Below are 26,718 nucleotides of genomic sequence, written 5' to 3' on the forward strand. Positions count from 1 at the left end.
AAGAAAAATATCTCATATTTATATGTACGTTGGGTTTTCTCTAAAAGTTGTGGAATCACTCATACGTTCTTATGTCTTTCAAAGCACTTATTCTAGTTCCTTATATTTACTCAGAAATATCAGCTGAATTGCACCATGTATGTATAAATAAAAGTTGACTCAAATTTATTTCAGGAAAGTCATAGTAACTCTTTGGCACATTAATCATTCACATTTATAGAGCATACAATAAAAGTTTGCTTAACAGGACTCCACCTAACTAATTTGCTAGATTAATCAATTCTCTGTATTTGTTTTGAAAGCACAGTGACTGCTTTCCATTGGCAACTTTGAAGGCTTGTGGCTAACAGACTATTCTCTTACATACTTTAAAAAATATATATATCTTTATTGGAGTATAACTGCTTCACAATACTGAGCTAGTCTCTGTCGCACAACAAAGTGAATCAGCCATATGCATACATACATCCCCATATCCCCTCCCTCTTGCGTCTCCCTCTCACCCTCCCTATCCCACCCCTCTAGGTGGTCACAAAGCTCCGAGCTGATCTCCCTGTGCTATGCAGCTGCTTCCCATTAGCTATCTATTTTACATTTGGTAGTGTATATATGTCCATGTCCACTCTCTCACTTCGTCCCAGCTTAGCCTTCCCCCTCCCCGTGTCCTCAAGTCCATTCTCTGTCTGCATCTTTATTCCTGCCCTGCAACTAGGTTCATCAGTACCAACTTTTTTTGATTCCATATATATGCTTTAGCATACAGTATTTGTTTTTCTCTTTCTGACTTACTTCACTCTGTATGACAGACTCTAAGTCCATCCACCTCACTACAAATAACTCAATTTCATTTCTTTTTATGGCTGAGTAATATTCCATTGTATATATATGCCACATCTTTATCCATTCATCTGTTGATGGACATTTAGGTTGCTTCCATGTCTTGGCTGTAGTAAATAATGCTGCAGTGAACATTGGAGTACTTGTATCTTTTTGAATTATCTCCTGAGCAGATATATGCCCAGGAGTGGAATTGCTGGATCATATGTTAGCTGTATTTTGAGTTTTTTAAGGAACCTCCATACTGTTCTCCATAGTGGCTGTACCAATTTACATTCCCACCAACAGTGTAGGAGGGTTCCATTTTCTCCGCATCCCCTTCAGCATTTGTTATTTGTAGACTTAAAAAAATTTTTTTATTTTATTTTCTGCTGCGTTGGGTCTTCATTTCTGTGTGCAGGCTTTCTCTAGTTGCCACAAGCGGGGCCTACTCTTCATTGCGGTGCACGGGCTTCTCATTGCGGTAACTTCTCTTGTTGCAGAGCACGGGCTCTAGGCACGCAGGCTTCAGTAGTTGCAGCACGTGGGCTCAGTAGTTGCAGCACACAGACCCTAGAGCATGCAGGCTTCAGTAGTTTAGCACGTGGGCTCAGTAGTTGTGGTGCACGGGCTTAGTTGCTCCACAGCATGTGGGATCTTCCTGGACCAGGGATTGAACGTGTGCCCCCTACATTGGCAGTCAGATTCTTAACTACTACGCCACCAGGGCAGTCCTGTAGACTTTTTAATGACAGGCATTCTGACTAGTGTGAGATGGTACCTCATTGTAGTTTTTATTTGCATTTCTTTAATAATTAGTGATGTTGAGCATTTTTTCATTTGCCTATTGGCCATCCGTATGTCCTCTTTGGAGAAATGTCTGTTCAGGTCTTCTGCCCATTTTTTGATTGGGTTTTTTTGTTTTATTGTTGTTAAGTTGTGTGAGCTGTTTGTATATTTTGAAAATTAATCCCTTGTGAGTTGCATCATTTGCAAATATTTTCATCCAGTCTGTAGGTTGTCTTTTTTCTTTTTTTTTAAATGGTTTCCTTTGCTGTGCAAAAGCTTATAAGTTTGATTAGGTCCCATTTGTTTATTTGTGCTTTTATTTCTATTGCCTTGGAAGACTGACCTAAGAAAATATTTTACAACTTATGTTAGAGAATGTTTTGCCTATATTCTCTTCTAAGAGTTTTATGGGGGCTTCCCTGGTGGCGCAGGGGTTGAGAGTCTGCCTGCCGATGCAGGGGACACAGGTTCGTGCCCCGGTCCAGGAAGATCTCCCATGCCATGGAGCGGCTGGGCCTGTGAGCCATGGCTGCTGAGCCTGTGCGTCCAGAGCCTGTGCTCCAAAATGGGAGAGGCCACAACAGTGAGAGGCCTGCGTACCGCAAAAAAAAAAAAAAAAAAAAAAAAGAGTTTTATGGTATCATGTCTTATATCTAAGTCTTTAAGCCATTTTGAATTTATTTTTGTGTATGCTGTGAGGGTGTGTTCTAACTTCCTTGATTTGCCTGGAGCTGTCTATCTTTCCCAACACTACTTGCTAAAGAGACTGTCTTTTCCCCATTGTATATTCTTGCCTCCTTTGTCGAAGATTAATTGACTGTAGGTGTATGGGTTTATTTCTGGGCTCTGTATTCCATTCCATTGATCCATATATCTGTTTTTGTGCCAATACCATGCTGTTTCGATTACTGCAGCTTTGTAGTATTGTCTGAAGTCTGAGAGCATTATGCCTCCAGCTTTGTTCTTTTTCCTCAGGATTGCTTTGGCAATTCTGGGTCTTTTATGGTTCCATATAAATTTTAGGATTATTTGTTCTAGTTCTGTGAAAAATGTCATGGGTAATTTGATAGGGATCACATTAAATCTGTAGATTGCTTTGGGTAGCATGGCCATTTTAACAATATCACTTCTTCCAGTCCAAGAGCATGGGATATCTTTCCATTTCTTTGAATCACCTTCAGTTTCCTTTATTACTGTTTTGTAGTTCTCAGCATATGTCTTTCACCTCCTTGGTGAAGTTTATTCCTAAGTATTTTTTAATGCGATTTTAAAAAGGATTGTTTATTTACATTCCCTTTCTGATATTTCATTGTTAGTGTAAAGAAATGCAACTAATTTCTCTGTGTTAATCTTGTATCCTGCTACATTGCTGAATTCATTTATCAGTTCTAGTAGTTTTTGTGTGGAGTCTTAGGGTTATCCATAATATATTAATATAGCATCATGTCATCAGCATATAATGATAATTTTACCTCTTCCCTACCAATCTGAATACCTTTTATTTCTTCTTCTTGTTTGATTGCTGTGGCTAGGACTTCCAGTATTATGTTGAATAGAAGTGGTGAGAGTGGGCATCCTTGTCTTGTTCCAGATTTTAGCAGGAATGCTTTCAGCCTTTCACCACTGAGAATTATATTGGCTGTGGGTTTGTCATAAATAGCTTTTATTATGTTGAAATATGTTCCCTCTGTACTCACTTTCATAAGGATTTTTATCATGAATGAATGTTGAATTTTATCAAATTTTTTTCTGCATCTATTGAGATGATCCTCTGGTTTTTGTCTTTTCTTTTGTTGATGTGGTATATCACATTGATTGATTTGCATATGTTGAACTGTCCTTGTGACCCTGGGATGAATCCAATTAGGTCGTGGTATATGATCTTTTTTATGTGTTGTTGGATTTGGTTTGGTAATATTTTCTTGAGAATTTTTGCATCTATATTCATCAAAGATATTGGCCTGTAATTTTCTTTTTTGGTGGTATCTTTGTCTGGTTTTGGTATCAGGGTGATGGTGGCTTCATAGAATGTCTTTAGGAGTATTCCTTCCCCTTCAATCTTTTGGAAGAGTTTGAGAAGGATCAGTATAAGTTCTTTGTATGTTTGGTTGAATTCACCTATGAAACCATCTGTTCCTGGATTATTGTTTGTAGAGAGTTTTTTTAATTACAGATTCTATTTCACTACCAGTGATCAGTCTGTTCAAGTTATCTATTTCTTCTTGATTCAGTTTTGGTGGTATGTATATTTCTAGAAACTTGTCCATTTTTTTCTGGGTTGTCGAATTTGTTGGCATATAATTGTACAGTTTCTCTTATGTTTTGTGTGTGTGTGTGTGTGTGTGTGTTTCTGTGGTATCAGCTGTGATTTCTCCTCTTTCACTTATTATTTTGTTCACTTGGGTCTTTACTCTTTTCTTCTTGGTGAGCCTGGCCAGAGGTTTGTCAATTTTGTTTACTCTTTCAAAGAACCAGCTCTTGGTTTTATTCATTTTTCTATTTTTTTATCTCTATTTTATTTCCTCTCTGATCTTTATTATTTCCTTCCTTCTGCTGTCTTTAGGTTTTCTTTGTTTTTCTTCTAGTTCTTGTAGGTGGTGGGTTAGGCTGTTTATTTGAGATTTTTCTTTTTTCTTGACGAAGGCATGTATTGCTATGAACTTCCCTCTAAGAACTGCTTTTGCTGCATCCCATAGATTTGGTGTGGTTCTGTTTTCATTGTCATTTGACTCAAGGTATTTTTTAATTTCTTCTTTGATTTTATCATTGACCTATTGTTTTTTTTAGTGGCATGTTGTTTAGTCTCTATGTAATCATTTTCTTCTTGTTTCTTTTTCTGTGGTTTATTTCTAGTTTCATGTCACTGTGGTCAGAAAAGATGCTTGAAATAATTCTCTACTCCTAAATTTGTTGAGGCTTGTTTTGTGCCCTAATATGTGGTCAATCCTAGAGAATGTTCCATGTGCACATGAAAAAAAATGTTTTCTGCTTTTTTTGGATGTAATATCCTGAAAATAGCAATAAAGTCTAATTTGAACCACCATTTATTAAACACCTACTGTGTAGCAGTTAGTATTCTGTGAACTGGAGCTATAGCATTTAATTTTTTAAAAACAATCTCTGCCCTCGTGGACTTTGCCTCTTTAGGAGGGGGACACAGACAGTAAACAATTAAGAAAATTAATATGACATTTGATGATACATTCTGTGAAGAAAATTAAAACCATGATAAGGACTTGAGATTTATGGTGTATGAGAGGAGAGAGGGAAGTTGGCATCACTATTTTCTATAGAAAATTGAGGGAAGCCCCTCTGAGATGAGTGGAGATCACAATGATGTGGTGGAGCAAGCCATATAGACATGAGGAAGAAGAGCATCCCAGGCAGAGGGACCAGCAGATAAAAAGGCCTGAGTCTGGCACTCGCTCACTCGCCTCTGACAACAGATTCAAACCCCTGTGCAAATCAGTAAAAAGTAGAGCTTCTTCAAGACTTTGAAACAAGAGAGCATGGTGGGCTAATATGCACATATATTAAGAATAGATCTGAAATCACCAGCACAACGTATGGACACCTAAACCAATCTTAAACCAGTTGTTACTGTTACAGAAGTAAAGCAAGTTGAAGTAACTGGGGAGAGCTGATTCTGATGAGGCTGTTACAAAAAGCCTCTCCAAAGAGGTGACAGAGGAGCTGAAGGAAGAGAAAACTGTAATGGATTGTAATAATAAGATCAGAAGTCTAGGTTCTAATGTTTAATGATGCTTAAATCTTTAACCATCTCTTGCTATATTCATTCTCATTCCTTTTTCTTTAATCAGAAATGACTGGTTGCCATTCTCTGTAAAACAATTTTCAACATTCTCTGTAAAGCAATTTTAAAAGACAATTAAGGTTGTACTTGTGACTAGTATAGTTGCCGTTTATAAAGTAAAAGTAATGAGTTCAAAATATATCTGAAACTTAACTACTTCTCACCTCTTCCCTTTATATTTCCCTGGTCCAAGCCCAAGAACTACAGATTTCTTCCCAAAAGTTTACATAATGAAAATCTGTTAAATGCTATTTTAATTCAATGTGTTCCCTTTATTTATGTAAAGATAACATCGTATTACTTTTGAGTTTTAAGAAAACATCCTGTTCATTTGTTATAGTCAGCCAAATTAAGATTCATTTTGCAGATACAGTTGAATTAAAGTGGAGACTTTTATGGTATTGTAAAGAGTGGTCTGCAGTCTGCCAATGGCATTTATTGGATCCTGGTTGTGTGCCAAGTAGCAGTGTGTTATGTAGCTTTTTCCTGTAGGAGGCCTTAGGCTTGGGCTGTTACACCCACTTGTAATCGTATCAGCATTGCTCTCTATCATCTCTCCAACCCACTAAATTCGATCAAATCACTTGTGTGGTTTGATTCCAGCATACCAGTTGCAGCTCTCTGACAACTTCTGCCTGTCATAATAACAGCTTCTTTGCCACCTACCCTCACCCATTATTATATTACCCAGGTAGTAAGAAAATGTATTATTGTCTGATTCTCAATATCATGGAGATCCATCACATTTCTTTAGTGGTTGGAAATTAATACTAAAGGCAAGGGAAATGTAAGAGTTGACATTATTTTCTTTATTCATTCAAAAAACGCTTATTAAATACCTACAGAATGCTGGGGGTACACTGAGCAAATCCCTACCCACGTGAACCTTAAAGTCTACTGGAGGTGATGTACAATAAATAAATCAAAATGTAAAACAAAACTGTGAATTACAAATTAGAATAAGTACTGTGCTTGAAGTAAAGCAGGTTAATAAGAGAAGAGAGTAATCAGGGGAGCCCCTTTAGATGAGGTTGTTAAAGAAGGCCTCTCGGAGGAGGTGACATAGGAGCTGAAGGAGGAGAATATACCAGCATGCTAAAGAAATGGTGGAGAGGCATTCCAGGGAGAGGGAATATGAAGGACGAATACTTGAAGGCAGGAAAGTACTTGGAGTATTTGAAGGTAGAAAAGGTGGCCATTGTGTCTAAGGCATAGTAAGGGAGGGGGCAAGTGGTGTGAGATGAGGTTAGACAAGAAGACAAGTGGTAGATCATGTGAGGCTCTGTAGGTTATGGTAAATAGTTTGGATTTTATTCCGGGAGTAATGATGAGACATTGCTTGAGGAATGACATCATCTGATTTACGTATACAAAGCTTATAGAAAGCAGGATGATTGAAGTAATTTAGGTGAAAAATGATGGCTCTGACTGGGTTGGCTGTGTACATAGAGAGAAGTGAATGAATCCCAGTTTACTTTGGAGAGTGCTGACTGGACTTGATGATAGGTTTGATGGTGGGAGGTGTGGGAAAGGGAGGAATCAAGGTTGATACCTAAGACATTGGCTTGAGCAACTGGGTACCATTTGCTAATCTGGGGAAGAAACTCAAGGACTGACATAAATTATTTTGCTGATAAATCCAAAGCTCAGGTTTGGACATAAATTTAGGTGCTTCTTAGACAGCACGGTAGAGTTGCCAAGTAAGCAGTTAGACTTAAGTAGCTTAGGAGAAATGTCAAAGATAGTGATACAGATTTGGGAGTCATTAGGCTATTGGTTGTATTTAAAAGAAATGAAACTGTTCTGAGATCATTGTATCATTTGGGAAAAGAAGAATTCTCTACATCAACCCTTGAGTCACTCCAATTTCATTCAACTATTTATTCAACACGTATTTATTGAGCTCCTACTATACAAGGCACTTTTCAGTGGCATTGTAGTTTTAGTCATGAGTAAGGGAGACCAATTATTTACCTTCATAAAACTTCTATTTAGTAGAGGATACACAAAACAAACCAATAACCAATAGATATGTAACTTTATTGTATAGAGAAGAAGCAGCAGCCAAGGAGATCATGTGGAGTTGGTCAACGAGGTAGGCAATTTTCCCCCCTATCAGTGATGATGTGGCAGCTATTGGAAGGAATCACCTGGGTCAGATGTTGCTAACTGAGTAAGATGGAAACAAAGCTGTGACTGTTTTCAGCACTTTCTGTGGCTAGTGACCAAAAAAAAACAAAAACAAAAAACACAGATTTGGGGGCACTGAAGATAAAGAAGTAGGTATGGTGAAGACAGCTGTTTTGGAGGAGTGCTCTCTAAAGGAAAGCAAACAACATGGGACCACAGCTAGTGAGAGAACTAAGATTAAGGAAGTTGTTTTTTTGGTTGTTGTTTTTTGTTTTTAAAGATAATTACAGAGCATGTGTGTGATTATGGGAATGATCTAGTGGAGAGGGAGTGGGAGGGGAGAATTGAGTGACGTTCTTGAGAAGGTGAGAGGAGATGGGCTCAAAGGTGGTGTGGAGGGAATGGCTGATTAGGACCAGAATCTTCCATTGTAACTGGAGGGACGTAGAGTGGTTTGTAAATTTGATGGTGGCGTAATGAGAAGCTTCTCTGATGCTTCTTTTTTCCAATGAAGCAAGAATGGAAGGAAACGGGTTTGAGAAGAGAGGAGGAGACATGAAATATCATCTTGGAGAGTGGAACATCATGTTACTAAAGAAATATAGCTGGATTGCTGTGGATTAGAGAGGGTTCACCCAAGTTCATTCATTCATTTAACATGACACCGTCAACCAATTCTATAATTTTTTTCCAGCCACTTTCAGTTGCTCCATTCCCAGCACAGAGAAGGCATATAACCAGATTCATCCAAGGTTGTCCTTTTGTGAAATAAATGCAGTGATTGACAAGAGGCAGAAAACGAAGGGCATTAGCAAAGGAATGAAAGGTCGTGAAGTGTAAGCTGATTAAGGAGAGAATTAAGAACAGGAGGAACACACAAAGGGATTGTGAAAAGTTAGGAAAGGGATATTGTTCATTGATTTGGTTTACTCATTCACCACAACCGTTGAGCTTCCACTGTGTGCCAAACGGTGTTCTAGGCCTTGTGGATGTATCCGTGAGTGATACAGGTCTTCTCACAGAGCAGGGTGAGATGGACAGTGAAGACTTAAAACCACTAAATGTTAAAGTGAGATATTGCTGAGTGCTCTGAAGAAATAGAGCCCCAGTGGGAGGGGCAAGCAGTGGTGATTCAGATAAGGTGCTCCAGGGAGGGAGTCCTCTCTAGCAAAACTGAACGGAGACCCGGATGAAGTGTGGGCACGCAGTGTGAACAGCTGGAAGCAGTGGGCTAGGCTGAGGGAACGGCAGGTGCTTTTCTATTTTTTATTGTCATTAGTAGGTGAATGGAAAGGCCAACAAAGCAGCGACAAACAAGGTATTTTTTCCTTCCCTATTGTATTTTTAAATGGTGTTTTCGTGATACAGCGGGTTTAAGCAATTGGTTGTTGCTCAAGTCTTTAGAGTGGGCAGTCAGTGCAGTCAGAAGTCTCGTTCAAGTAGAAATGTTTAAAATAAATATAAGTATACCCTATATAATATATTCATGTCTAGTTTATCATTCCATTCTCCAGTGACCAGCATTGGAATGCCACACATAATAATAGGGTTCAGTTAATCTTTGAGAGAATTTCCATGCCCACATAATACTTACAAACACAAAACATTCCCCCTTCAAACCTTTGCAGAGAAGTTCTTCTAAGGGGAGAGTTCAAACACAAAACTGAGGTCTCTTCCCTTTGCCCTGGGAATGTGGGGATTTGCTTTAAAAGGCTTTTTTAAAAAGGTAGACATAATTCATGTACCATAAAATTCACCTGTTTACAATATGCAGTTTATTGGCTTTTAGCATGTTCACCAAGTCGTACAACCATTACCATTACCTAATTCCAGAACATTTTTGTCACCCCAAAAGAAACCCCATGCAGACTGGAGCTATGAGATGTAACTATACATTCCCTCCTCCTCCCAGGCCCTGGCTACCACTAATCTACTTCCTGTCATTATTTGCCCATTCTGGACATTTCATACACATGGAATCACACAATATATGTCCTTTTGTGTTTGGCTTCTTTCACTTAGCGTAATGTTTTCAGGGTTAATCTGTGTGATTAGCAGGTATTAGTACTTCATTCCTTTTTATAGCTGGACAATTTTCCATTGTGCGTATACACCATATTTTTTTTTATCTGAACAACAGTTGATGGACATTTGTGTTGTTTCCACTTTTTGCCCATTATGAATAATGCTACAGTGAGCACTTACATAAAAGTTTTTGTGTGGACATATGTTTTTAATTCTCAGGTATATATCTACAAGCATAAATGGCTTTTTAAAAGCACAACTTTAAAAAGGCTTTATCTTTAAAATATTTCTCATATTATGGAATTACCATACTATATCTGTTTTAAAACAATACATTAAGTTATTACCAGTTACTTATTTAAGGTACTAGCTGAATTACTTAATTTCCCTCCAGAAATCCGAGTAACATTGGCCCTGCAGGAAGTGTGGCCTGTGTTCTGTAGCTCACTGCTATTGCATGGGTGCCAGTACTCCAGCAGCATTCGGATGGGGGCATTGGGAAGGCAACCCTCAACAGGATGTGGCTTAACTTTTTTGTCAATAAATATTGCTTCCTGAAAGAATCATAAGATCATAAAGTCTTGAAATTTAAGAGCTAGCTAGGGTTCTTGGAGCTCACCTAATCCAGTCCCTTTGTTGTACAGATCTTTAAACTGAGGGAGAGGTCCAAGAGGTTAAAATGCTTGCCTGGGGCTTCCCTGGTGGCGCAGTAGTTGAGAGTCCGCCTGCCGATGCAGGGGACACGGGTTCGTGCCCCGGTCCAGGAAGATCCCACATGCCGCGGAGCGGCTGGGCCCGTGAGCCATGGCCGCTGAGCCTGCGTGTCTGTAGCCTGTGCTCTGCAACGGGAGAGGCCACAGCAGTGAGAGGCCTGCATACGGCAAAAAAAAAAAAAAATGCCTACCTGGCTTCCTAGAGCTGGTTAGAGAACTAGGATGGTGCTGTGACTACTGAACTTCACTTTGACTCCACTGTCTGAATTTAAAGTCATAAAACAAAAAATAAATGTAATTTATGTAGGTGGCATTTTCAGTTAAAAGTTTACAGAAAATGCTTTCAGAGCATTTTAGGGAAAAGCTATCAGCCTTATACTTATTAATTCACAGGGACACGGAGGCAAAATAGGAGTGATTCTGTCACTTTTAAAGGAAACACCACCACTTTTAGTTTATGCATAAGGAAGAAAGAATTAGAGGCATTTATAAACTCAAACAGACATAAACAAAGGTCGCCTAGTCCTAATCACTTCCCTTAAGAGTCGGCCTTTTTTCTTCTCATCACATTCTAACATTTACTTACCGGTAGTTTAAAAAGAGGTATAAGGATTATACCTAATTATATTATCCAAGGGTAGCCAAGTTACGCAACGGATTATGCAGTTAATCACTTGAACCTTTTAAATGTCATGCTGGATATAGTTTATCCCTCTCACAGTGAGTCAGAAGCGGGAATGGGTTCATTCACTATTTCCAGTAAACAGCTTCCCAACAGCAGGTGGTGTGACTGGTGGGAAAGGGTAGGACTGGAATGCACACTGATTTGGACATCTCAGAAATGTACCCTTGGTCCTTACCCAGGGCTGTGCACGAGGCCACAGGCAGCTGAGAGTGTTGGCCGTGCTGCAGCTACCCCTGCCCCCACCAGCTCACGGGAGGTTCATGACCCCCTCCGAGTCTGGGAATATTGCTCCCTAGCACAAAGCAGAGGACAGGTAGCCTGTACAGCCCTGTGGTCCAGGCATGGGTCTCGGCTCTACCACTCTCTGTGTGATTTTGGGCACATCACCTCAGGATGCACACCCCTCATCTCTAAAATTAGGGGTGTGGATAGAGTAGTTGATCGTTAAAAACTCTCTTGGCTTTAAAATGCTATGGTTCTACAACCTAGTCATTTAAGCTGTCAAGTATATTGGATGAGAAGTAGTATATAAAGATAAGAGCTCAGGCCTTAAAGTTCTTCAGAACCATCTTTGAGTCCTGTGTGACATTAGGCAATTCACTTAACTTCTGTATGCTTTTGTTGTGTAATACTTAAAAGGGGAATGATAATATGATATAATAATAGTACCTAACTCATAGGGCTGTTGAGGGGGAAATGGCATTATGAATGCAAATCTTTAGCACAGTGCCTGGCACAGCCTATGATTTAGTAATTATTTATTAGTAGTAAGTAGTATTGTTATTTTCTTTAGGGACATTTTATCCTGATAATAGACTGTTCCCTTTAAAAATATAAGAATGTAATTCCAGGAAATTTTAGTAATATTATAAAATGTGTAGAATACAATTTTGTTTAAAAGATGATAATTAACCCTAAAGTAAATTGGAAAAAGACTCATTATTTAGATGAGTGAATGGCAGACATGATAGGGGAAGAAATGGGATGCAGAGGTGAAGGTTATGGAGCAGGTAAAAGAGATCTGACTTATTTTCTCCTTAGCTTTATTGTTGACTATAATCTTCCTCTTATGTATTTTCGTTCTGTGTTAATTTGGAGATAGAATCATCTATGGAAAATTGACTCAAGTTAATGGCTATTCAGAAGTGAGGCCCTACATTATTTTGTAAAAAAAACAACAAGATTGTTGTTTTTATTTACCATGTAGAAATAAATAGTAAATCTATCCAACCGCAAGTAAGCTGCCGCCTTGTAATCTCTGCTCTTATTTTTGCATGTACTGTTTTGGCATGAACCAAGGACTTTAGAAGCTTAATAATTTTGTAAACAGATACTCGGCTATTTTTTCTCAGGGTATTGATACGCAGCTGTCACTATTCGATACGTATTATGAACAATGCGAAGGAATTTGTTTATGATAAAACATTTACAGAATCAGAACCCATTTGTAAAATACTTGGGGAAAGTTGGAAACTTCAAGTTTGGGGTTGATATCTTGGAGAATTACTATTCAATTCTCCAAAGAAGAGGTGAGTTGTCTGTGGATATGTAAATGACATGATAGCGTAGATGAGATTTTTAATAATCATCTCTGAATATATATGTCCTGTAGGTCCCATACCTACTCCATCACTGTCTTATGTTACTTCACTGATGTATGTGACAAAGAAGAAAGGAAACGTTTTGACTGCTCACTCCAACTTCTGATATGAACAACTCAATCCAGAAATGCTTTTCACTACCTTGTAATTTCTGGTTAGGGTAGTGTTCTTCGGTCTCTAATGTTTCTTTTATACTTCTTTTATAGGAGGCCAATTGTAAGAACATCCTTCTAACAAAAGACTTCGTAAGAGACACACAAAAGCCATCTCCAAAAACCAAGGTAGGTTATGTCTGCTCTTTAGGCTATCGTGTGAAACGTTTAGAAAGACTGTTTATCGTCTTGGGTTTCCATGCTCTGTGGCTTGCATTTCCCTCAGCACCACACCTCCTTTTTTTTGGACCTAGTGGTCTTAAAGATTTCTTTTTAGCGTATTTAATCCAAGGTTATATTCATCCAAAAATGCTCAGGACACTCTTATTATTTAACAGACAGTGATTTTTTTTATGTTTTTTTTTTTTTACCCACTAACTTTTTAAAAACTTTATATTAGAGTAGAGTTGATTTACAATGTTTTGTTAGTTTCAGCTGTACAGCAAAGTGATTCAGTTATACATATACATATATCTATTCTTTTTCAGATTCTTTTCCCATATAGGTTATTACAGAGTATAGAGTTCCCTGTGCTATACAGTAGGTCCTGGTTGATTACCTATTTTATATATAGTAGTGTGTATATATTAACCCCAACCTCATAATTTATCCCTCCCACCCCACACCTTTCCCCTTTGGTAACCATAAGTTTGTTTTCTAAGTCTGTGAGTCTGTTTCTGTTTTGTAAATAAGTTCATTTGTACCATTTTTTAGATTCCACAGATAAGTGATAGCATGTGATAGTTGTCCTTCTCTGTCGGACTTACTTCACTTAAGTATGATAGTCTCTAGGTCCATCCATGTTCCTGTAAATGACCTTATTTCATTCTTTTTTATGACTAAGTAATAGTTCGTTGTATATATGTGCCACATCTTCTTTATCCACTCCTCTGTCGATGGACATTTAAGTTGCTTCCATGTCTTGGCTGTAGTAAATAGTGCTGCAGTGAACATTGGGGTGCTTGTTATGTTTTTGAATTATGGTTTTCTCCAGATATATGCCCAGGAGTGGGATTGCTGGATCATATGTTAGCTATATTTTTAGTTTTTTTAAGAAACCTTCATACCGTTCTCCATAGTGGCTGTACCAATTTACATTCCCACCAACAGTGTAGGAGGGTTCCCTTTTCTCCACACCCTCTCCAGCATTTATTGTTTGTAGACTTTTTAGTGATGGCCATTCTGATTGCTGTGAGGTGATATCTCATTGTAGTTTTGATTAGCATTTCTCTAATAATTAGCAGTGTTGAGCCTCTTCATGTGCTTTTGGGCCATCTGTATGTCTTCTTTGTAGAAATGTCTGTTTAGGTTTTCTGCCCATTTTTTGATTGGGTTGTTTTTTGGTTTTTTTTAAGATTGAGCTGCATGAGCTGTTTGTATACTCTGGAGATTAATCCCTTGTTGGTTGCTTCATTTGCAAATATTTTCTCCCATCCTGAGGGTTGTCTTTTTGTTTTGTTTATGGTTTCCTTTGCTGTGCAAAAGCTTTGAAGTTTCATTAGGTCCCATTTGTTTATTTTTGTTTTTATGTTCATTACTCTAGGAGGTGGGTACAAAAAGGTATTGCTGCGATTTATGTCAGAGTGTTATGCCTATGTTTTCCCCTAAGATTTTTATAGTATCCAGTCTTATAATTTATATGGAAACACAAAAGACCTCAAATAGCCAAAGCAATCTTGAGAAAGAAAAATGGAGCTGGAGGAATCAGGCTCCCTAACCCCAGACTATGCTATAAAGCTACAGCAATCAAAGCAGTATGGTACTGGCCTAAAGACAGACTTATAGATCAATGGAGCAGGATAGAAAGCCCAGAAATAAAACCACACATCTATGGTCAATTAATCTATGACAAAGGAGGCAAGCATATACAGTGGAGAAAAGACAGTCTCTTCAGTAAGTGGTGCCGGAAAAATTGGACAGCCACATGTAAAAGAAGAAAATCAAAACATTCTCTAACACCATACACAAAAATAAGCTCAAAATGGATTAAAGACTTAAATGTAAGACTGGATACTATAAAACTCTTAGTGATATTTTTTAGTAGACAGTTTTACTTCTGCTCAATCAGAATTGTTTCCATTGTATTCCCTGTAATATAGAGGACACTCAAGTATAATGGAAGGTTACTTCTGGGGGTAAAATAAAATGTGCAACTGTAATTTTTCTTTTGCAAAATAGAAATCACTTTATTGATTTTTTCATAATTATAAAAATAACACATGGTCAGTGGAAAGTATATAAGCAAATTTTAACAAGAAAAATAAGAACTATCATACATATGACAGAATAAAGGGTCTAATGTGTAAAATTTTGTTTTCTTTATTAAGAGAATTCCAAAATGCACATAGTTGTTTTGCTAGTGAAAAGAAAAACTCCATTAACCTAAAATATATCGTGAGAATTTATTTGATCATTTGTCCAACCAGAAGAGTGATTGCATTAGTTTTAGAGCCCCTTTCCAAATCTTAAATCTTTTGAGTAGAACTTCTCCTATTTACTAGGTGTATATAATATTCCTAACTGACACTATGATATTTATATAGCTACTTTTTTTTTCCCCAGTTCTAAGACGAAATGTCCTCCAAACTTTCTTGTGTCCATTGTAGGCAAAATTTTAAAGGATTCTTACCTCTGGTTTTAATTGCAGGTTATTATAAAAATAATTGTGGCTTTCTTTTTAAAGTTAAACCAAGTGAAGTAATGAGTCATTACTTAATACTTAGGGTAAGATACTACAGTTTATTTTTAAAAGAAATACAAACATCTTTTTTTATAAAACTTACTCCACCTTAATTTTTTTTTGGAAAAATTTTTTAACTACTATGCATTCCTTTCCAGATTCAAACTATCTTCTATATCTTCTTCACTGAAATATTTGTGTATACAAGCTTACAGAAAACTAATTCAAATGTATAGTAGAAATTTTGTTTACTGTGAATTAATAAAAATTCAGTGTCAAAAATATACTCACCAAGTAAATGTGTTTAAAAATATAGGATTTGAGGAACATTTTTAGGTAACATTTGCTCATTAACTCCAGTTATATTGGAATATACCTACTTTTAGGTGAAGAGACTTAGATGAATCACTTCATAAATGAAAGATCATCTTGAAACCTGTCATAAAAACTGTTTGAAGAGATTCTATTACTATTATGAAATTAATCCCATTTGGAATATTTCAGGCATATAGAGAATCAATAATTAATGTGTATTGATTATCCTCTATCAGTCTCACTGTATGGTTCATGACCAAGCTAACTCAATAGAGAAATTGCTTCACTGGTTAATCTGTAGTTTGTAACTTTAGCTTCTCTGTGGTCTTGCACGAGCAAGTTTAAATTTACATGAGCAAACTAATCTTTGCTTAGCTCTGCTTAGTTTAGAGGTGATTAAAATCCTTGTTATTTCAAATCCCCAGAAATGAGGTAGAGCATGTGAGTTGCAAGAGATTATAAGGCACTAACTCTTTCACCAAGATTGTATCTTAAGATCTTTTTTTCCACCAGTTCATCTTTGAAAACTGAAGCTGAAAACACTTTCAAATACAGTTGGTATAAAACAGACAAACAAACAAAATGTGGTTGGTGTGTCCTTTCTAGAATGACTTAGTGATCTGTGAGAATGATGTGTACCCTTGGTACTAATGTTACTTCATTTGGCCTCCATAGCTATCTTTCTCAGACATCTCTAGTTACAGCTGTATGTGTCTTGAACAGCTAAGCATTTCTGATCCCTGTATAGCTAAAGATGTAAAATGGTAATCCAGAAATGGCATTTGTCCACTGGCTCTGGAGATGTCTCTTTAGTCTAAGCCATCTGTCCCCATCTGTGTTCCCTCTGCTAGCTGCTTTCTCTGCTCTTAGGCAATGGGGAGAATTGTATTTCTGTCCCTTATATAGGAAAGCCTCTTCTTGATCTGAGTCCAAGCTGGAAAAAAAAAAATGATACCTCCATTACACAGTGCTATGACACTTCCTGGATGAGCAATGATCACCAGCCCTGCTAGCTCAAGGGCATGCTCATATAACCATTTCATGGCCAATAACTGGGTAGACTACATATGCAAACAAATAAATGGAATAGATGATACAGAAGGGAACATCAAATAGGTTTTTAAAGAGGTGTAGAACATAGGCATAGTAACCTACTATAATAATGATTAGAGGAGAGGAGACAGTCTTTTTCTACCTAACACAAGTGCAAATGGCTCTAAATAAGCCTCACAACCCATATTCATTGGTCACAGTATAAACCCTGAAGAAGATCCAGGAACTAAGGGAAGAAAACTCTTTCTTCTCTCTCCCCTTGGGGTATGACCTAGACTTCCCACTGAATTTACTGTGTTCTTGTTGACCTCGGTAAAAAAAAAAAACCTCAGGTTCGGGCCATTGTATAAAAATGAATATCAGATTCATTCAGTGATGGAGTGAAAGTATAAAATAAAAGATAATCTCTTTCCTTCCTGACTTTTCTCAATGGATAAAACTGTACTGATAAAAATTAAAATTACAAGCACATAATAGGTTTAGTCATTGTGTTCTCCTACTGCTTTTATAGATGTTTCCTTTAGTAAACCAAGTCATATTAACTAAAAAATGTGTGATAAAAATAATGCAGTTAGCAAGTAAGCAGTTATGTAGTAGAAGCAACTGTTAAATTATTTTTCTTTTCAGAAGTTAATGATTTCAGGGGCCATGCATCATTTATGAAGGAGATTTTCTTCAATAATGAAACTAGTTGTCACAGTTGTATTTTCTTAAATGGTTTTAAAAGTACCTATGCCTGGGCTTCCCTGGTGGCACAGTGGTAGAGAGTCCGCCTGCCAATGCAGGGGACACGGGTCGTGCCCCGGTCCGGGAAGATCCCACATGCCGCGGAGCGGCTGAGCCCGTGAGCCATGGCCACTGAGCCTGCGCGTCCGGAGCCTGTGCTCCACAACGGGAGAGGCCACAGCAGTGAGAGGCCCGCGTACCGCAAAAAAAAAAAAAAAAAAAAATGCCTATGCCTATTAGCATAGTGAACTAGAAATTTAAACTAATGTAGGGTTTTGAGAAAATTGAGTGACAGTATAATTTTATTTTCACTATGCAAATTAATAGTCATTTAATAAGCATTAAATTTTACTAAAATTCTAAGTTATTTTAAAATCATTGTTAATGGATGTGAATATAGTTTATGGTACTTTAATTAATGTATACAAACATTCTAATTAGTATTCCACTTTTTCCAGTTAACATTGTTTCACTATTGTTTCCACACATCAGCCTAATTTGCGTACCTGTTTCTTTAATAAAAGTAAATAATAGTAGTAGCAGTAACAGTGATGATGATGATGGTAGCTACTATTGATGAAGTTCCAGTCACTATACTACTTAATATATATATTTTGTAATAATCATAACGTTTCATATATTGTCATCCATATTTAACTATTCTGAAAATATGGAACTGCTTCTAATTATCATTAATATAAAAAGCCTTACTAGGTAAGTGTTAACAAAGAATAACTCCTGACTGTTAAACAGTATTATTTTCTTAGGTTTTATTACCTATAGTAGAATTAACAGATATGAATTGTTTTATGAATAGTGTACCCTAACGTACCATCTCTCCTCCCCATTTTGAAATTGTTTATAGTTTATGCACATTATTATAGGCTAACCACGTACCTGTATCTACATACAATATATATGATAATTTTGCAGGTTTTACAACTTTATATTAATAAAGTGTACACTATATCACCTTCTGCATCTTTTTTTCCTGTTCAATATGCTCTATCAATATTCACTTTCAGTAAGAATAAAATACAGTTTAGGTATTCTGGGTTTTCTAATATTTAGGTTGTCTCCAGTATTCAGTTGATTTCCAATATTTTGCTATTACAAACCAACTTTAAGTGAATAATTTTCACATGACACCTTTTATGCACCTGTAGAGTAGGGTCATAAGTAGGTACATCTTTGTCCAGGTATTACAAATGCTCTTAAAATGTGCTAATTTACACATTCAGCAGCTGTGTGTGACTGTTTCCATTTTTCACATCCTCAAAAATCGTTGGTAATATCAGAGTTCTCATGGTTGTTTCCCCCAGTCTAATGAGTGTGGGAAGAAGCATCTTGCTATTGCCTTAGTTTGGATTTCTCAATTGCTAGTCATCACAGAGACATTTATTTTTCACTGAATATCCAAGTGTTTCTCCAACGTTTCCCAGCCCCATTGCAGGTAGGTGAGGCCAGTCAACTACTTTTGGCCAGTAGGCTGTGAGCAGAAGCGAAAACTGTCATTTCAGAGGTAGAGATTCAAAACTTTTCCAGCCCTTTCTTACAGTACATTAACTGGACAGTGGAGCATGGGTCCGCAGAGTGGCCTGTCAGCTTGCATTGGATCTATGTCATGACTGAAAAACAAACCTGCTTTGTTATGCCACTGAGATTTCTGAGTTAATTTGTACCTTCCCTATAATGTAGTCTACCACGCGGGCAGCGTGTATTTCATGTGTTTGTTTTCATGTTTGTTAAACTTTGGTCATATCTGTGTTTATTACTCTGTGTACTGCTTTCTCCTACTGTTGCAAATTTTGCTATTGGGTGGTTTGCTTTCTTCTTAATGATTTGTAAGAGTTTGCTAGCTATTGTCAGCTATATGTGTTCCAAATACTTTCACCCAATTTTCTGGGTTGTTTTTTTTTTCATATAGAATACAGTGTCTTTTAATGTCTTAAAGTTTTTTACTTCAATGAAGTCTTTAGTGTTTCTGCTTTTTTACATCTTGTTTAAGAAATCCTCACCTACTTTGAGATCACTTAGAAAGTCTTTTTTATTATTTTCCAAAAGTTTTAAAGTTTGCTTTGTATATATATAGGTCTTAATCATTCAAAATTGAATTTTATGTAAAGCATAAAGTAGGAATCTCATTTTATATGTGAAAATCAGTCAACTCAGCATATTTGTTCAATAGTTCGTCTTTCCCCCACTTTTTGAAATACCATTTCCATTATATATCAAATGTTTTTATGTCTCTTTCTGGACTGTACTATTTGTTTCTTTTTCTGTGTGTTTATCTTATGTCATTACCACAGTATCTTAATTAGTCATATCTGGTAGAATAAGTTTCTTCAACTTTGTTTTTCTTCTTGAAAATTATCTTGGCCATTCTTGATCCTTTGGTTTTGCAGTTGAATATTATCAAGTTTCATGAGAAATTTTATTTAGAATTTAAATTGAATTGATAGATTAATTTCATGAGCGTTGGTATTTTATCCATGAACATCATGTAACTTTCAATTTACTCAGGTCCTCTTTAATGTCTTTTGATTTTTAAAAAATTATAATTTTCTCCTAGATCTCCATTTTGTAGATATTATAAATGGAGTACTTACTATGTCTTCAAACTTTGTTGCTGACGTTTAATGTTGAAACTGACTTTTACCGTTGACTTTATATCTGAAAACCTTGCCAAATTCTCATAATATTTTGTAAGCAATTCTGTTTGACTTCAGTTGGAGACAGTCATATCATGTGGAAATAATGAGCATCATTTATTCCTTTTCAAGCCTTTTATCATTTAATATCTTTTTTCTTGTGCTATGTTTCAGGACTCCCAGTATAAGTTTAAATAGAAATGATGATAGCTTGCCTTCTTGAGTTGCTTCCTGATTTTAAGGGAAGTTTTCTACATTTTACTTTTACATATTATAATTGCATTTATCTTCTTTCTTTCTTTCCTTTTTTTTGGGAGGGGGCGGGTAATTCTTTCAAAATACCAAGCACATAGCAGATCTCCAGTAAAACCTTGAAAATGAACACATAAATATTTGCTTCTTGTTTTTTTGTTTCATATGAAAGTAGTTAGTGTCAGTATGTTTTCATGCGTTTTTTCTTCACACATACACTCATTAGGTTTATGGTGTTTACTTTAGGTCTTTGGTAGGTATGTTTTATAAATTTATATTTTGCTAAGAATTTTTATTTTGAGTGAATGTTAAACTTTAGCAAATATTCCTTTGCATCTGTTAAGATAATTGCATGGTTTTTCCTCCCATTTTCTTTTATTGTGGAGAGTCATATTCATAGATTTTCTAACCTTAGACCAACAGTGCATCACTGGAATAAACCAGTTCTGAACCTGGCCCTGATACCTATTTTTAAACACCTTGAAAGTTTTGGATAGCTGATATTTTGTTTAGTATTTTTGCATCTAGGTTAATACGTTTTTTTGTTTTGTCTACTTTTGGTATAAAGGTTGCGCTACGTTAATAAAATGAAATGAGGAGAGCCTTTTGTAATCTGTGAAACAGTTTAAGAGGAGGATTATCAGTTCCTGCAATATTTGGCAGAATGTGTCTAGATCTAGTGAGGTTTATTGATTTATTTGTTTTTAATTTTGTTTTGTTTTTTAAATTTGTTTTGGCAAGTTGATTTTTAACTACTGATTCAGTTTATTTTGTGCCTATAGTCCAATTCATGTTTTTAATTTATTTTTTATTTTATTATTATTTTTTTTGGCTGTGTTGGGTCTTTGTTGCTGCATGCAGGCTTTCTCTAGCTGCGGTGAGTAGGGGCTACTCTTCCTTGTGGTGCGTGGGCTTCTCATTGCGGAACTTTTGTTGCAGAGCATGGGTTCTAGGTGCACGGGCTTCAGTAGTTGCAGCGCACAGGCTCAGTAGTTGCAGCACACAGGCTCTAGAGCACGCGGGCTTCAGTAGTTGTGGCATGTGGGCTCAGTAGTTGCGGCACCAAGGCTCTAGGGCATGCGGGCTTCAGTAGTTGTGACACACAGGCTCAGTAGTTGTGGCACCCAGGCTTAGTTGGTCTGCGGCATGTGGGCTCTTCTTCCTGGACCAGGGATTGAACCCGTGTCCCCTGCATTGGCAGTTGGATTCTTAACCACTGCGCCACTGGGAAAGTCCCTCATATTTTTTATTTATTCTGAATTATTAGTTTTTTATTGAAGTATAGTTGATTTACAATATTATATTACTTTCAGGTGTACAGCATAGTGATTTGATATTTTTACAGATTATACTCCATTTAAAATTATTATAAAATAATGGCTGTATTCCCTGTGCTGTACAGTATGTCCTTGTAGCATATTTATTTTATACATAGTAGCTTGTACCTCCTAATCCCCTACCCATAGCTTTCCCCTCACCGTTTCCCTCTCCCTACTGGTAACCACTGGTTTGTTCTCCATATCTATAAGTCTGTTTCTGTTTTGTTAATTCATTTGGTTTATTTTTTAGATTCCACAAGTAAGTCATAACAGAGTATTTGTCCTTCTCTGTGTGACTTACTTCACTAAGCATAATACACTCTAGGTCCATCCATGTTGATACAAATGGCAGAATTTCATTCTTTTTTAAGGCTGAATACTATTCCATTATCGATATATGTGTGTGTGTGCGCGCGTGCATGCGCATGTGTGTGCGCGTGCACGCACATCTTTATCCATTCATCTGTTGATGGACTCTTAGGTTGTTTCCATGTCTTGGCTATTGTAAATAATGCTGCTATGAACATTGGGGTGCATGTACCTTTGCAAATTAATGTTTTTATTTTCTTTGAGTATATACCCAGGAGTGGAATTCCTGGATCATATAGTAGTTCTATTTTTAGTTTTTTGATGTTATATTTTCTAGGAAATTGTCTATTTTAATTAATTAATCAGCATAAAATATTTTAATGTTTCCTCTTATTTTTAAAATCAATATTTCATCTGTAGTTATAGTCTTTTTTCATTTTTAATATTTTGGGACATTTTCTTTTTTGCTTTTGATTAGGCTTGCTAGAAATTTGTCTATTAGTCTTTGCAGCTTTTAGTTTTACAGATTCTCTACTGTAGCTATTTCCTGTTTCATCTATCTCTGCTATTATTTCCTATTTTCTCTATATCTGTTATTCATAAGGTAGATTTTTTTTCCTAATGTCTGTCACCTTTTCCTCCATAGACGTATATTTTAATACGTTTTCCATGTGATGTGATACTGAAACTCGATAACCAGTTCTTTTAAGTGTATTTGCTCTGTTTATTGACAGCCTCTTCTGATGTGTTGAGTATCTTTATTACATTAGAGAGCTCTTTTAGAATCATGTCATTTTCTTCCTTCCTTTTTTTTTTTTTTTTTTTTGGTAATACTTTCACAATGCCAGGCACATAGTGAATGCTCAGTAAATACTTGAGAAAGAACAAATAAATCATCCAATTTTTTCTCTTATTTTATATGAAAGCAGTGAGTGTCAGTGTGTGTGTTTTTTGGGGGGAGGTTAAAGAGAATTTGCTCTTGTAAAAATCTAGTAAAATTTAGTACATTTTTCCTTTGGAAAGGGTTCAATAACCATGAAATACATAATTATTTCTGGAATTTAAGATTCTGGGTTTTATGTGTTTCTTTTCCTGATTTGTCTCTTTAGGTGCTGGGTGATAAAATTCTCTTTCTTTTTTGCCTCTTTCATCATCTTGGGAAATCACTTTGCAAAGCTGTCTCTTCAGTGTTAAGAAGCATAAAAATTGTAAAAGTGAATAACTTTGTCATTTATTACTACAGTTATATCTATGACCAAATCTTTTATTTTTTACAAGCATATTCTTTCTTTAGTTTCCTAAATCACCACTAATCTATTTGAAGAGTTCCTGGAATCTCTCTAGAATTAGTGACATGTAGATTCAGTTATTTGGATAGTGTTTTCCTATGTTCTGTGATATTTTATAACATATATATATATATATATACTATCGAGTAAAAAATAATACAGGGTTAAATAGTTATTTTAAATAATAATGCAAATATGATGGTATTTCTGGGTGTACCTGCCTTATCTCTTGATCTAATAACTTGGCTCATTTAACCTCTATATTTAGCCTCTTTCCAGATGCTATAAGCTGAAGTGACCCCAGGCCAAGGAATGCAAGGACCTCTATGAAGTATCTCTAGACTAGCACTGCTGTGGCACACAGGGCATAGCTGACCTAGATCCACTGGTCCTGAGTACCCAGCTTCCTAAGACTGCGTATAGAAACCTGATCCCTGACTTTCCCCAGCCAAAATCATCTCCTCTTGTATATCTGCCCTGCTTTGATAAACACCCTGAAGCTTATGCTCAGTTTGGACATTTTATCCCATCTGTCCTGCACCAGGTGCTAGGGATGCAAAGTTGAAAAGCCACTGTCTCTTACCAGAAGGAACTGGAGCCCAGACATACATAACAAGCAACAAAATTAAGACATCACATGTGCTAGACTGATTTTCTGATCTCAGATCTACCTTTGGGTTCACTGTCCTATTTTGCAAACAACCAAATCTTAGCCTGGTTACCACAATTTCTCACTAACCCTAAAGTTCTCACTGACCTTTTTGTTCCAGTTTCCCCTGGTTTGTCCTGTTCCATAATTATGACCAGTCTAATCACGATTATTAATGTCAGCTTTTGTGACAATTAGCCCCATGATATTATTGGCTTCACTCATAAACTTTATTTCTCACTCCTGTCACAGTCTGATGCAGGTGGGGTGGGATTCGTAGGTAGCAAGCCTCCAAGCAGTGATTCAGATGGCAAGCTGCTTCCATCTTTCAACTATGTCATCTAAAAAGGTGGCTTCTAATATCAGGAGTGAAAAAGAAAAAAAGTGTGTGCAAAGTTCATAGGTACTTAACTGCCTTAGCACAGAAGCAACTCTTGTCCCTTCTACTCACATTCCAGGACTCAGTAACCTTTGTGGGAGTCTGGAAATGTAGTTTTCCAGTGTGCCCAGGAAGAGGACGATGAACTAGGAATTGACGAGTACATATATTGTTGCTGCAGCAGCCTGCCCTTCTGTTTGCCAGATATATTTTTTCTCTTACCCTTCAGAAAATACACCCAGTCCTTCTGCCAGGATAAAAATCCAAAGAACCAACCAGTCATTACAACCAACTCAATCTCCAAAATATCTGGGAGACCTGTCAATGCTCCATCAGGTCTAGACGTGGTTCCTCTTGTTCTGAGAATCTGTGAAATTAGAAGACAAATTGTCTGTCCCTCCCTCCACACACATCCACCCTGTATACAAATGGGACACTAAACAATCCCATTCACACACACATACACGTGCACATAAGCAGTGGAGGTGCTTTCTGCGAGGAACTCCATTGTCCTTTTTCTCTGACAGCTGCCTTCACCTTTTAGAATTGCCTCTTTGTCATTATTCCCCTTGAAGTGTGTATAGCGAGTATGTCTTCTTTAAACTACAGCTTGCCTCCCATTCGTGGAAGTTTGGTGTCTCAGGGATTGTTTTACCTCTTGAACAGCAAAGACTTCTTTAGTGTGGGCTGACATTTTTTCGTAGTAGTGGCGGTGGTTTATTGATTTGTTTGCTGTCGTGTAAAGGGGGTTTACAATAAACTCCCTCAAAATGTAAAAACATAATTAGTTTCCGACCTGTTCGCTTTCAGTCAGTTCCATGAGGCAGTTAAAATCCTCAAATCATGTTGTTTCCTCCTCTGCCTTCAGATCTCGTAAGAATTCGTCATAGGAAGAAATTAACCAGAACTCTACGGGCAAGGGATTCTGGTAACTGCAGTTTCCATGCTTTATACCCCTGCAGTACACAGCTGTCTTATAAAATCACATGACATTATGTTTCAAATAAGCAGAATGGACCATCTGTGCTCTTAAATTGTGATTAGAGTTGGCTGTGTGGAAGAAATAGAGTTTAAGTCAAATTTTTAAAAAGAAGAATCAGAAACCGGACAGAGGAAGAATTTCAGTTAGAATGGCGTAAGCAAAGACTAGAAGGAGAAAATGAGCATTTCGTATTTTGATCAGCGTTTATAGACCAGACTAGCATGGGTAGAAGTAGAAGATAAATTCTGAAAGATAGGCTGCAGCCAAATTGTAGGGGGGTGTGATTGTTAAATCTTGCATAAAGATTGCCATGCTGTGTGACAAAATTTATTACACAAAATAAACAGCAAACACACAGAAAAAAATCAGAGAATAAAAGGAAATTAATTTTTGTGCAACAGAGAGAGGGTTTTAGAACAGCAACAAAAAAAAACCCATATATGAACAAAAAGATAATAACTATTAGAAGGTTGGGGTTTTTTTTGGCCAGGTTAGATGACTAAAGAAGGGTGACTTTAATGAACAGATCTTTGGCTTTACAGTGTTACAGAAGCAACTCTGTCTCTTAATAGCAGTGTGTCCTGAGGCACATTATGGAATATTTTGCAATCTCGGTATTCTAATTTATAAAAGATAATAACATAATAGTAATCATAGATGTTGACTGAGTACTGTTTGCTAGAGACTTTGAAAAATATTTCTAATATTACTTTATTAAATCCTCGTAACCCTGTAGGAGAGAAATGACCTTTATCAGTTCATGTTGCCTTGGTTACACTTATGATAAAGCAATCCCCGAATCTTAGTGGCTTAAAGCTACATTTATTTCTTGCTCATGCTAACCGTCCAATCTAGATTGACAAGGGGGCTCTGCTTACAATGGTTTCTTGAGGACCCGTTCTGACGGAGCAACCCATCTTAAATGTGGCCAGTTACAGGGCCAGAGGAAAAAGAAAGAGCTCTGTAGGATCTTGCATTGGCAATGAAATGCCCTGGCTCAGAAGTAACTTCATCACTTCTGGTCATAACTCGTTAGCCAGAAGTAATCCTATTGCCTCACCCAGCCACAGTGGAAACAGGAAATACAACCCTACAATATGCCTGGAAGAAACTTTACCAATACCTTAATTTTCCTTCTTTCTTTTTTTTTTTTTTTTAACATCTTTATTGGAGTATAATTGCTTTACAATGGTGTGTTAGTTTCTGCTGCATAACAAAGTGAATCTGCTGTACATATACATATATCCCCATATCCCCTCCCTCTTGCATCTCCCTCCCACCCTCTCTATCCCACCCCTCTAGGTGGTCACAAAGCACCGAGCTGATCTCCCTATGCTATGCAGCTGCTTCCCACTAGCTATCTATTTTACGTTCTGTAGTGTATATATG

The 26,718-nt window shown here is 36.9% G+C and overlaps 1 protein-coding gene across 2 annotated transcripts in view; it reads left to right on the forward strand.

Moving 5' to 3' along the window:
- Positions 1-26,718, forward strand: part of FAM13A (family with sequence similarity 13 member A) — a 329,977-nt gene that overhangs the window by 132,981 nt on the left and 170,278 nt on the right. For both annotated transcript variants that reach the window (XM_082611404.1, XM_082611405.1), the window contains one exon: positions 12,780-12,854. In XM_082611404.1, the coding sequence (XP_082467530.1) occupies positions 12,780-12,854 (75 nt within the window). The remainder of the gene's footprint in view (positions 1-12,779; positions 12,855-26,718) is intronic.

The sequence above is a fragment of the Mesoplodon mirus genome, assembly GCF_964341445.2.
Source record: "Mesoplodon mirus genome assembly, chromosome: 2".
Classification (NCBI taxonomy): domain Eukaryota; kingdom Metazoa; phylum Chordata; class Mammalia; order Artiodactyla; family Ziphiidae; genus Mesoplodon; species Mesoplodon mirus.